Below are 13,075 nucleotides of genomic sequence, written 5' to 3'. Positions count from 1 at the left end.
AGCTAAAATGTATGATACCAAATGCAACAAATGCATCAATGTTATAGAACTGTCGATGCAGCAACCTGAAAGAGAACAGTATACAAAGAACATGATTTCATATTAACTAAACATATAAAATATGCATATCACTTATCAATACATAACTATTGCATCAGGGATGGTCATGTGCTCACTTCTCTTGTGCCTTTTAACAATTTCTACCTTTTTTGTGAGTATTATTGGTACTCTAGCTTACTCACTGCTAGGACTCACAATGGAACTCACTGGCTGCTTAAGAGGCAAAAGGCACAATCTATACACCACATGGTCACACACACCACCACACCAAAGACATTGAATGAAAGAACATGCCAGGAGTAACACTAAAACACTGTAACACATCCAAGAAGCAATCAGTCACATAAAGCACTGTACACTGTACTTGTACTGTATTGTAAATATACTTGGAAGCAAAATGATAATAGATTATGAGTATAATAACAAGCAGTAAGGCCATAAGGGTGGGAGTCTGAGAGACACTGAGTTCATCTTAAAAGAGGACTGGCAGGGGAAAAGAATGGTAGGTAGGGGTTGTCTTCCAGCACTCACAAATTCGTCTCTGTACATCTGGATCACTGTACATCACCATACAGCCCAGATGTGTTAGTAGGAGGGTGCAGGAAGGCAAGCATTTTAAACTGTAATTTTACTCGCCTTAGACTGAAGCTCATATCATCGGATTTTTGCACCCATACAAAGAACAAAGTCCCTAATTTACACATCTCATATCATCAGTTCCTCATATAACAATACCTTAATATATTTGACTGTTACCTTACATGACCAAGCAATCAAAATAAAGCACTTCACTTTCCTCTCTTCAAACACCATCACCCCATTCTTGTTTATTCACCTTCAAATCTTGCCTTTTGGACAAGTTATCAAACATATTTACCAGGTTTTGTACATCACTCATTTTCTGCACTTGAACACCTTTTCTTACTAATTATAAATATTCTCACTTCACCACCAACCATTGCTTTCATCTCTCTTATTACAATTTCCATCCACATGGTAAGAAGCCATTGAAATATTGGCATCATTAAACAGACATAACATTTTTACCTGTTCAGGGCATGTTTTTTTTTCAATAAGAGGAAGTACTGAATAAACTAAAACTAATATACACTACTGTGATCAAACATATATTATGCAAGTTTTACTGGTCTTATGAAATCTACATCCAATTTCTATCAGCTTGGAAAAAGCTCTTATTTGTAAGTTCATAATGGCTAACACATTACAGACAGAAAAGCATTATGAAATTAGTGATAAATGAAGAAAATGCACACAATACATTTCAATCTTAAGACTAAGAAAATAATGAAGAAATAAACAATGAATTCAATCAAATGAAATAACAAACAGATAAGCAACAATAAAATCTGTGAAAATTAAGGAAAAAACACACAATACATTCCACTTATCTGAAGACTGATGATAGGAAAACAATCAGCATTTCACATGAAATATAATAACTTCCCATAAAAAGAGACTAAATAGGTATCTTTTTCAGTTTTTTGAGGCATCTAGATTCCAAGCCCTTTGGAGCTCCACCCTCTTGATCACTGAAGAACAGGCTGAAAGTCAGGGTGTCCTACTGACAAAGAGAAAACTGTTGCACAGTTAATTCATGAGGCATCCCTCACAGAGACAGCAGCAGCCTTTAGCCCATGATGCTTAAGAGTATGCACATGGTCTTTTATCTGGAACCATTGGGACCAGACACTTTCAAAATTCCAGAATCTTCCAAATTTTGGAACATATCTTCCTCTGTACATGGTATTTACAACTACCTTACTTATTTCCCCCTTAGTAATTTGCGTAAGCATACGTAATATTTGTTATTTATACTTTCTTCATCATAAGCTCTCTGTATTATGATTTAGAAGTTACCACAAATCTCATGCATACTTTAATCCTTACAAACATTGTCTTGCACATGAGAACATGTGCTGTTATTCTCTGAGAAACACTGGAGAGGCATAGCCTTTTCAACAGCAACTATACCAGCACTTATTCCTGTGTACCACAAATAAAAGAATATAAAACAACAGAATATAATAACACTGACACATATTTACTAAATAATTTAAAAAGGACAGTAGATAGTCATAACACGTATACACATCAACCAAGCCCAGCCTCTCATGCATACGCACATACAGCCTAACATGTGTGACAATCTTTTTTGAGTATTATCACTATTGGGTGCTAATGTACCAAATATTTTAAAAATTCAAAGCTAATTGCCCTAATATGCCACAACTTTGTATGCAAAAAAACAGCCCAAAAACTATCATTTTTGCCTGCCAACTCTCACCATAAACAGCCCAATTGGGCAGGTAAAACGTGGACTTAGCAACTATCGTGGGACTGACTGCGGCATGGTATAGGCAGCGAAGCACCACAAAGTGGCAAATAAATATGTGAATGAAAAAAAAGTGCAGTAGCAGCAGCAGTGCAAGTGTTAAAAAACTAAAAGGAAAATATGCAGACCAATAAACTATATGGTATAAAAAAACACTTTATTGCCAGGACTGACTTCTGAATTTCAGAGTATTCCGATTTTTAGAATTCTGGATAAAAGACAATGTATATGTATATGCCACTTTAATGTGTAGGACTTTGTGACAGTTATCAGTTAAATAAAAGTAATTACATAGGACTAATTTTTTTACTTCTTTGTGACAGGTAGACATATGCAAGCATTTTTATTATTTCTGTTTAATGGTTGTTATATATAAAGGTGAGACAGACAGTAATAGGTATATCCTAACCTGTTTAGGGCAAGTTGGATCAAAATGATGTCTGATAATTCACAAAATCGAGTAGATGTATATGTGTAGATGGTATAGCAATAATGAAATGAAATTTCAAAGAATGTCTCATTTTTACCCAAGTATATGTTTTGGGTACATTCCATCACTTAGATATTTCTAATTATTATCCTGGTCTATTTTAACAGGATACAACCATGATAATTTGAAGAGATACTTTTTTGTATTAGTAATTCTAGAGCAATGAGAAACTTATTGTAGGCAGCATCCAGGTCTCAGGTCACTCACTGAGGCAAGAGCCTCAGTGAATCCACATTGTTAAGGCCACAATCAATCCTGTGTATCACTTTCTAAGACCTGTCCTATTTCATTATCTGTGCAAATACAAGCCATTCTACAGAGCATTTTAGCCAGCAATTGTTGTATTTGTCATGATCTCACACTTCATTATGGCATTTTACCAAAAACAATTATATACTTAAAGTAGTGGCCCAAACCAAGGTCACTCAGACACCTGACCTGCCAAAATGCCACATAGCAATGGAAGGACTGACTGTTCCATGCTCACTACATGCAAATGCTGATGCTCATTCCATCTAAAACAACTCATGCTACATGCTTTTTAGAAGTTTTCATTAATGACTTGCATGTAAATAATCCTGTATGCTTCAAATATGACTGAAAATAATACATGCAAATCAGTATGTTTCACTTAAGATGTTCGCATCACTACCCACAAATGGCTGAGTGTCTTTCACCCTATCCCAGTACCTGCCCATTTTCCAGATAAAGCCAACACCTCAAAGATTTTAGCACAAGGAACTTCCAAGGTTCCCAGGATACCTGAGTGGAGGGAATGCATTGGAAACTGATGGGTTTCAAAGGGCTTGTGGGTAACTGAAGATACCTAATACCTAATAACAATTTCATCTTCCTTGCTTCCTTGGTACCAAAGTCATTAAAATGAGTATAGTTTTACTACAAGTGATGTATGGGCCCTGTGTTTTTTGACCTGCTATTCAAGTAGTTCTATTATTTTCATTAATTAAGGTCATATTACTAAAACTTTATTCAGTTGAGTAGACTTTTTGTCATTGCATTACATTATTACATTATTTACATTGCAACAGGCGATGCAAATAACTGAACTGTAATTCATCAGGAACAGCAAGATTGTGAGAAAATAGTGTATAATGTAAATAACTGAACTAATTCACTAGGAACAGGAAGACTGAGATGAAACAGTGTATGATCTAAAGTACTAACAACAATATATGTACACGACTATGAAAATGGTGTTCATAATTATGGTGATGTAAGTAAATAACCATAATTATGGTAGCTTAATCTATCATTCTTACTAGGCATCTCAGGCCTTTACCTTATTTAAGTAGTCTTGGTCAGGGTCATATGGAATCTTAATGGACTTGCTCTTCAGTTCTTCATGGTTGTTGTCCTCACAGGACACTTCTTGGGAGGTTCTGGAATACAGAAAATGGTCATCAACAGAGTGCATCAATAAGTATAATGCTAAAGTAAATATTTACATTAACTTTCCCCACATAACCTTCAGCTAATACAGTTTTCTGGTTGATATAACAGCAAGGAAAGGTCACTATTCATGACTTACATCTCTGATGCCTTGCTCCCATATTGGGAATCTTCCTTTTATGAATAGCCATGGCAGAGATCCTGTCCATACATATTTTTACTTTCAATATATATACTTGCTGACAATCCTGAAAAAGAATCTTTGCAGATTTTCCATCTTCTTGCAGTCCTTAGTACAAACTATTAAAAACTCATGAAAGTAAACCTTACCCATGACCTTCATTGTTGTTGATTTTTCTCTCAACTGCACCATTTAGAAGAAAATTAGGAGCTTTTTCATGGCTGGTTGCAGATGGAAGATGAACAGGTTTGTTTGGGTTGGCTGCAGTTGGAAGACGACAGATTTCTTTGTTAGGGCTGGCTGCAGTTGGAATATGATAGATTTCTTTGTTAGGGTTGGTTGCAGTTGGAAGACAAACAGGTTTGTTTGGGTTGGCTGCAGTTGGAAGACGATAGATAGCTTTGTTTGGGTTGGCTGCAGTTGGAAGATGATAGATTTCTTTGTTAGGGCTGGCTGCAGTTGGAAGATAAACAGGTTTGTTTGGGTTGGCTGCAGTTGGAAGACGACAGATTTCTTTGTTAGGGATGGCTGCAGTTGGAAGACAAACAGGTTTGTTCGGGTTGGCTGCAGTTGGAAGACGATAGATAGCTTTGTTTGGGTTGGCTGCAGATGGAAGACGATAGACAGCTTTGTTAGGATCGGCTGCAGATGGCAGACGGGAGGATTCCTTAGGACCGGATACTACTGAATGAGGGGTGATGATTTTCTCAGGTTTGGTTGCAGTTGATACACAACCAACAGTTTTCTTAGATACAGCACCTCCTGCATTATGTAGTAGGGCTGTAGTATTCTGAGCTGGTGGCTGATGGTTGGTAGATGCATAATTTGAGGGAATGTGGTGATGTGTTGGATTCAAGAGGGACACTGGGACTTTAGATGAACAGCAGTGGTTGAGGTTAGAAGGCTTCTCATCAATGGTCTGAAGATTGTGGTAGTGAGAGGGATCCAAGGCACAGGCTCCCTCCATGTTATAGTTCTGGTGCTACAATGATGAATCATAATTAGTTGAAAAGCATACATTATTCCAACAAGTCAAAAACTATTGTTCACAATATTTAAATGGAAAAAAATTACAATTTTTCTTAGCTCACAAATATTTGCATCACAATATATATATATATATATATATATATATATATATATATATATATATATATATATATATATATATATATATATATATATAGTCACGATCATGAAAGACGCAACCTGACCATAAACATCAGGGTGTATGGTGGTCGTAACTCTCATGGGCAAAGAACCCCAGAAATCATCTGTATCAATTTCTTGTAACTCGTGGAACCTGAGCCACCTGTTCCTTCCCCTCCCACACCCCTCCCCTGCCTCAGTCTGTGGAAGCAGGATTTTTTAATTCATTCCCACAGATGCAGGATTTTTGCATTCATTCTTTTCAATGGGCTTGTTAATTTTGTGTCCAGCTGTTATTCCTGCTCAATACCTTTACTGAGCACTTGATACCAGTGTGATAACCACAAGCAAAGAAGAAAGGGCTATGATACTCACCCTAAGAGAGGAAAATACACCAATTAAAGAAATTAGCAGGCGAACTAGCCACCACAAACCTACTGTCCTGTGTGTCTTGGTGGCCTCTTGTGAGCTCCCACCAGGTATCGTACCACCCCCAAAACCCTGTCTGGGACCTTCTAAGACAAGTGTGAGGACTGATTTGCTGCTGAAGAGGGAAGTGATAAAAAATCCCTTCATTTTGACCCCATAATTAATCCAAAGGCACTCTCAGCTGCTAAAATACATGAGCCAGCAAACTGTGTGACAAAGGCTGTAGAAGGACCTGGGTCTTCCTTTTTGTCAGGCAGCAGTAAAACCACTTCTATCATCCAAGATGAAGAAAAAACAAGTAGTTTGCCAAGAAATATGAACACTGAGAAGAAAATGACTGGATGAAGGTGTTGTTTAGCGATGAAAGTTCCTTTCGTATCATAAGAGTGAAAGGTGCACGTGTCAGGAAGCCAGTGTGGTCCAACAAGTTTGCCTTACAGTTCACAATGAGAAGCATGAAACACCCTGATTATGTTATGACCTGGGGATGTGTTTAGTGGTCCTGAGGGTGCAGGGGGGGGTTGTACTTCCTGCCAAAAAACATAACCATGCATGCCAGTAATTATCTTGAGGTATTAAAAGAGCACATTACCAATTTTTGAGAAACATGAGGGAGCCACATCTATGCACAATGATGCCCCCTGTCATAAAGCTAAATTGGTACCTGAGTACTTAATGAGTGCTAATGTTCCCATATTGTATTAGCCTGGAAACTCCCAAGACTTGACGAATGACCACATCCACCACTGCACTGAAGGAAAGCATAATGAAGCTTTGGCAAGACCTAGATAAGGACTGTTTAGCAAACTTGGCTAGATCCATGCCTAAAAGACTCTAACAAGTGATCAAGAGCATGGGTGAAATGACAAAATTTTAATTTGTGAGTACAGGATTTAGTTTTTAGTACATTTTCTAACCATACCCCCATTTTTTGTTATGTTTGTTTACAGGTCACATCTTCCATGACTGGTTGTGTGTGTGTGTATATATATATATATATATATATATATATATATATATATATATATATATATATATATATATATATATATATATATATATATATGTGTGTGTGTGTGTGTATAAAACAGAAATAGAACAACAGGCTTACAGAATGCACATAATCAGATGTATTTTGATTTAGGGATGATGAAGATTTTTGTTCAGCCTCATGAGAGTAGAGTACTGGCACAGCTGAGGCTGCTGGTGTAATGCTGGGTCTGACAGAGGTGTCGTGGGCTGTGGATGCTGTGTGTTGACCCAAGGTCATTGCTACTTGTTCTGGCTCTGTAGTTACCACTCCTTTCTTCTCTTTGCTGTCCATAAGCAAACCAGTGAGGTGGTCATCAGCATCCCTGAACAGTGTGTGGTACTTCTCTGGAACTGTAATGGCTATGTGAGTGATGCTGGTATTTTCTTTTAAAAAGCTGAGGTATATCATCATCATAATCCTTTTCCTCACACTGAATAGGGGATAAGGTTCCACATTGAAGAGGTGATAATCTACTTGTACAAATCCCCCCCCCAAAAAAAAAAAAAAAAAAAAAGGAATAACTAAAGGCAACAACAACACACACAAACAAACAACTGTGTATAGTAAAAGTAGTCAATTAAAGTATATGAATACTATTAAAGTAAAAAAAAAAACAGATGGATCAATAAATAAACACACAGTCCTGGTCAAAGGATTAAGTGCATGATTGTATGCAATTCTGAAATATTTTGTCATTCATTTCCCCAGAGATACTATAAAATGTTTAAATGGCCTCACCAATCATTAACAATGATACATTATTTCACTAATCTTAAAACTTGTTTGTGTACTTTCCAGTGAATTATACATAAAACATTCATACAAACTACACAACATGTATTAATGTCATTATCAGATTTAATAATTTATCAACATTTAAATACAAAATACGAATGCTAGAGACAATACTCACCACAAGACTTGAGTGCTCTCATGGCTTGAAAGTGTTGCATCTTCCACAGGTTGAGCAAAAGCTCCTTGACTGTGTGATTCTGTTGTCCCCATACCTGCAGCAGGCGGTTGGTGGGAGATTCATTACTCCGCTCAGCTCGACGGATCTCTTGCAGCTCAAAATAACTGAGGTGTAAATGGGTACCTCCTGTAATGAAAGATTGCTTCCAGTACAGTTTACTACTTAATCATGCTATGTGTAATCCAATTTCTGAGATAATCTTACTTGGGCTGACTATGTTGTATTTTCATTGGAAACTTCTTATAGCATTTATTTTTCTTAAAGAACTATTATGATGAGAGTGTGAGCTCTTGGTAATACACAGGTAGCTTATCTCTTTCTGTATTACTGGTGTCTCACCTCTTATGAAAACTCACTTTCCTTACTTAGTTTTATTATCCCTTCTACCCCTATGCACCACACTATTTTTTCACTCTTTTTAAGTACCAGAGTTGTTTTCAGTAAAATTATCTAAATCATCTGATCATAATTAATTTTAATATGTGAATGTGACTTTTTTTATAAATATTCTCATAAATTTGAAATTCCACCAACATGAATATGTGACTATATAACATAGGGATGTAATACATAATATGAATATGTGACTATATAACATAGGGATGTAATACATAATAAAGTTTTTATGAGTGTTTTTATTCTTTGCCTCTGTAATTATTTAGTAACCACATATACTGTACCATATTACACCGAATTTGTATCTTCATCTCTGACACCTTGCTTACTCTAGGACCATCAACCAGGGAGGATGGCCATAGCAGAAGAGCCTCCACATCCCATTATTCAAACATTCCCTCTTTTTGCTTGTTCAAGTACTTCTTAGCCTCTACTAACATATCTTAAGCACATGTAGTCTTTTTCTTTATCTCTTCATCATTCCTATCTTATTAGTAACCAATGTCACATGTTCTCAATTTATGCACCATGGTGAGCTCAAGGTTACTTCTTCCAGCACTGATGTCATTCCATGGGAGAAGTGCAGTAAGAGAACATTATTTTGGCAAAAGTGATGCAGAATCCCTCTCATCCTCTGTATGATGGCAGTATTTTGCTAGTGATTAAAAGGAAAATGTAATTAATGTTCCTAACAATTGCTTAAGGATGTTACATCACCCAAGTTACCTACCTTTGTACTATGGGTACCAATGAAGCAGGTTATTTTTTTTTTATTTTTGTGACCTTGGCTATTTACATGTACAGTACTCAATAAAGTAATCAATAAAACTTTAAAAAAATCAAATAGTTAATTAATTAAAATAAAGCCCTATGTATAATAAAAAAAAAATTCATATTTTTTTAATTTTCAAAATAAAGATTTTTCATGTGAAGCACACATAAAGGTCATAAATATAGCTAATGAATGATGCTTCATTGGATAATATTTACACTGTTTTCAGTTCCTTGGAATCCTTTATTATGTAGAGTTTATGCATAGAATTGCTCTTAATGACTTTCTGCTAGTTTAAGGTAACCCCCCCTTTTTTTTTTTTTTGTTTCATTAACCACTGCAAATGCAGTATGGGTGCAACTAATTTTTTGCTGATAAATTATAATTTTCACTCCTTTCCTCCATTCTTTTTTTTTTTCAGAATTCCATAAAAAACTTACTTGCAATTTTACACACACACACACACACACACACACACACAAAAAAAAAAAAAAAAAAAAAAAAAAAAAGCAAGAACAGAATTTTCTTTTGTCATGAAAGCCTAGATACACATGTTCCTTTACCCAGAGGTGAGCATAGCTCCACTAATTCACTAACCAGTAATTAATAGAGCTAACTTTTTCCGTTAGCTGAATGGTGCTTTTGCTAACAAAAGAAATTATCAGCAGACCAAACAGCTTCCATTACATATAATTCTGCATCTTGTAACTTAAAGTCCAATAATACAATGCATACAGATTTTCACTAACATTGCATAAAGCAAAAATAAAGCATATAGCATATTCAATTTTATTTGTTGAATTATTTATTTACTACTGTTGTGTTTACTTTAGTCATTATTTTATCTTGGCATAGAATAACTTTTTTGAGAAATCTACATATATTTGAACTACAAGATAATAAAATTTCAGCTCTGGATATGTTTTAAGGGTTTAAAGGCCAAATGTCATACCAAGGGTAAATTCATAATATAAATAAGTTAGATCATGTTAGCTTCTACTAATTTCACCAGTTTAGCATTAGCAAAGCTAACGTTACAGTTAGCAAATTACTGATTAGTGACACTAATTTTTCAGTTAGTGGTGCCCACTCTACCTGCCTTGCTGACAAATGAAAATTTTGATTCTGTCTCTTGTTGGCAACAAACTATATTTTTTCTGGCTTTCCCTGGGCTAATCTTGGTATGTGGCATGTCCACACCTCTGACACCACAAAAATATTTCCCCCCAGCCCATTTCCAGACTACTCACTAGTACCCATTACTTTAATAATTTTCCTTGTTGCGTGTCTCTCTGATTATAAACAAAATGATAACTTGTAATATTGTGAAAAGACAATGTCTTATTCTTGCCCATAATAAAGCCAAAAAGACACTACATTACACACTGAGGTAAGTAGTGAGGAAAGTTAAAAAAAAACAACAACAACAACACAATGCTACCAAGAGGAAACTGGGTCAGGAATATCCCTTTCCTCGCTCATTACTCACGTTGGTACCTGATGTAAGCAAACTGCAATGGGACTGTATGAACCCTGTTTACGGTGAAATTTCATACAGCTGTAATTTGCTGGCCTGTACTGTACTATACTGTGTGGTTAAAATTTGTAATTATGAAGTGGTATTACTCACCTTACAAACAAAATTCACCATTACATTTTCAAAGCCGATTACGGCCCAGCGTTAATAGTTACTATTATTATTTTTTCCTGGCCTCGTTCTAACCACACACCACATGGGACACAACCTCCGCACACACCTAGGAGTATCATCATTGCCACTATTACACATCATATGCCCAGTGTCACAGCCCAGGGAGTGGCGCAGCGCCCCTCTCCCCCTCTCCCATCAAGTGCACACACACACAAGGCAGCCCACTGTTGCCCCACCTACCCAGCTCCTCCCAAGCATCGTTCACGTCCAGGATGGAGCACAGCTGCTTCCTGACGGTGTAGGGTAAGTCGTACACGTACTTCACCTCCTGAATATTTTCAATAGCGCGGGCCATGTTTGACACCTGTTTCGGCCATCTGCTACAGACACCCTCCCAGCTTGGCACCAACACCCTCACTGCTTTGCTGCCCCACGTCTGCCAACTGTTGCACTATCTTTCCTTGCAGGGATGCCAACATATCAAAATGTCAAAATAATATATCTTGATACATTATATGTTATTATAATAGTAGCAATGTGGATGAGATGCAACATGCAGCTTATTGCAGCTCGAAATGCTATTTCTTAAGTGTAATAAACTATACGTATTGAAAAGTACAACAACCACATTTCATTATTCCATCAACATGGACAGAGCCTAAGCTAACTTTGGCATCGATAAACTATATAGCTCGTTATCATACATAGGCACTTGCGTATAAAAATGGAAAGCTGCATGGCATGCCCTTTAATCTGTACTGATCAAAATACCGGATGGAAAACATGTTCCAGTTTTTAGTATAAGTACCGCCGAAGCAAGTACAACCTTAATTTTTAATGTCAAATGATAATCATAAATTACGACTCCCCAGGCCGTGAGCACTTGGTTCACCAAATAGTCAAGAAAGCTAGCTGCCTCGCTTTCATCTGTCACGGACGTAACAACATATTAGCTTCATGACTGGTAATTCGGTGCGTGTCTTCACATTTAACTCTATAAGCAAAGAACTATTAATTTTAGTGTATATGCTATAAATGTTTCAGGATATTGATTTTGTAAATAACTTTTACAACCCCCTTACTGAGGTAGTGGAACATGTTTGAAGTTTACTTTAATATTATATACTCGTATGTTCTCATTACAGTTTGCTCATGCATTAACCGATCCACTTACGTAGCAGGCTGAGATTTCCCCAAAGGTTCCCTTAAAAGCCAAGACAAACCATGTCATGTTTCACTGTAGGAATAAGATAACAAAAGAAGTTTACCGTTCCATCGCTTAATCGTTTTTGACGACACAAAATACAATAGCAGCATCTTTCCAGTCTCTGAGTGCACACATAGGCCGTGTTACTTACCATGATATCGCAATGCGTAAATCGGAGGGCGTGTAGTCTGCTATGAAATAAAGATAAAGATAATGAAAGTAAGAAGGCAAAGAATAAATCCCTCTGCAAAATTCTTTGAAATGAAGATTGAAGCGGTAAATATGACGGTGTCTTGCCTCGCGTCCCCTGGCCCAGCAACGCACGCAACAGAACTAGCACCAAAAATGTGTCTGTAATCTATCTATCTGTAAGCAAGCCACTTGTGCTCCGCGCGTGACTGCTGGAGAGGGGCGGTTCCGACTTGATTCGAACAGCGCTCCATAGGGAAGAGTCAGACGAGGGCAGCCAACGTGCTCCCGGGCTCCCGTGGCGAAAAACGCGCTAAACAAAGGGTTCCGGAGGACTCTTGCGATAGGGCGCCATAAGAGCGGGTGATAGGAGAAGTTACGTGGTAACTCACCAAACGTACTTATATAGCTAAGGTTCTTCCTCTGATTGTCGTAGCGCTGCTGCGTACCACTGCCTTAGTCTCTAGTTGTTACTGGATCCTCATAGGAACAAGACAGAATACATTAGTTTAGAATCTGGCGATGTATCAAAGAAATGCATCCAAATAAAGCCTCCGTATCATAGAGAATGGTTTAGGGGAGCCTATAGCATTTTGAAAACACAGTCACGTTGACCAAACTATATCTTCAGATTCAATTGAAAGGAAGGCAAAACTGATTCTTTACTAGAGTTATCCTTTTCACTGAAATCTGATACAAAAATAAACGGTTTTGCTTGTATTACTGTTAAAAGAGCTTGAAAAATTTTAATGTTAACAATAATTGTACACGACTGGTCAACA

The 13,075-nt window shown here is 36.9% G+C and overlaps 1 protein-coding gene across 4 annotated transcripts in view; it reads right to left on the bottom strand.

The window, feature by feature from the left end:
* LOC135104487 (uncharacterized) overlaps positions 1-12,536 on the bottom strand; it is a 32,524-nt gene extending 19,988 nt beyond the window's left edge. The window contains exons 1-6 of one of the 4 annotated variants that reach the window (XM_064012019.1): positions 12,256-12,534; positions 11,138-11,357; positions 8,019-8,204; positions 7,184-7,455; positions 4,644-5,476; positions 4,204-4,303 (exon numbers count right to left, since the gene is read on the bottom strand). In XM_064012019.1, coding sequence (XP_063868089.1) covers positions 4,204-4,303; positions 4,644-5,476; positions 7,184-7,455; positions 8,019-8,204; positions 11,138-11,252 — 1,506 coding nt within the window. In that variant the 5' untranslated portion in view covers positions 11,253-11,357; positions 12,256-12,534. Of the gene's footprint in view, positions 1-4,203; positions 4,304-4,643; positions 5,477-7,183; positions 7,456-8,018; positions 8,205-10,876; positions 11,093-11,137; positions 11,358-12,255 lie in introns of those variants that run through there. The other 3 variants (XM_064012020.1, XM_064012021.1, XM_064012023.1) reach the window with 3 other exon arrangements.
* Between the last annotated feature and the right edge of the window lie 539 nt (positions 12,537-13,075).

This window comes from Scylla paramamosain, chromosome 10 (genome assembly GCF_035594125.1).
Source record: "Scylla paramamosain isolate STU-SP2022 chromosome 10, ASM3559412v1, whole genome shotgun sequence".
NCBI lineage: Eukaryota > Metazoa > Arthropoda > Malacostraca > Decapoda > Portunidae > Scylla > Scylla paramamosain.
The sequence above is the reverse complement of the archived record's forward strand: the minus strand, read 5'-3'. Positions and strand labels throughout refer to the sequence as shown.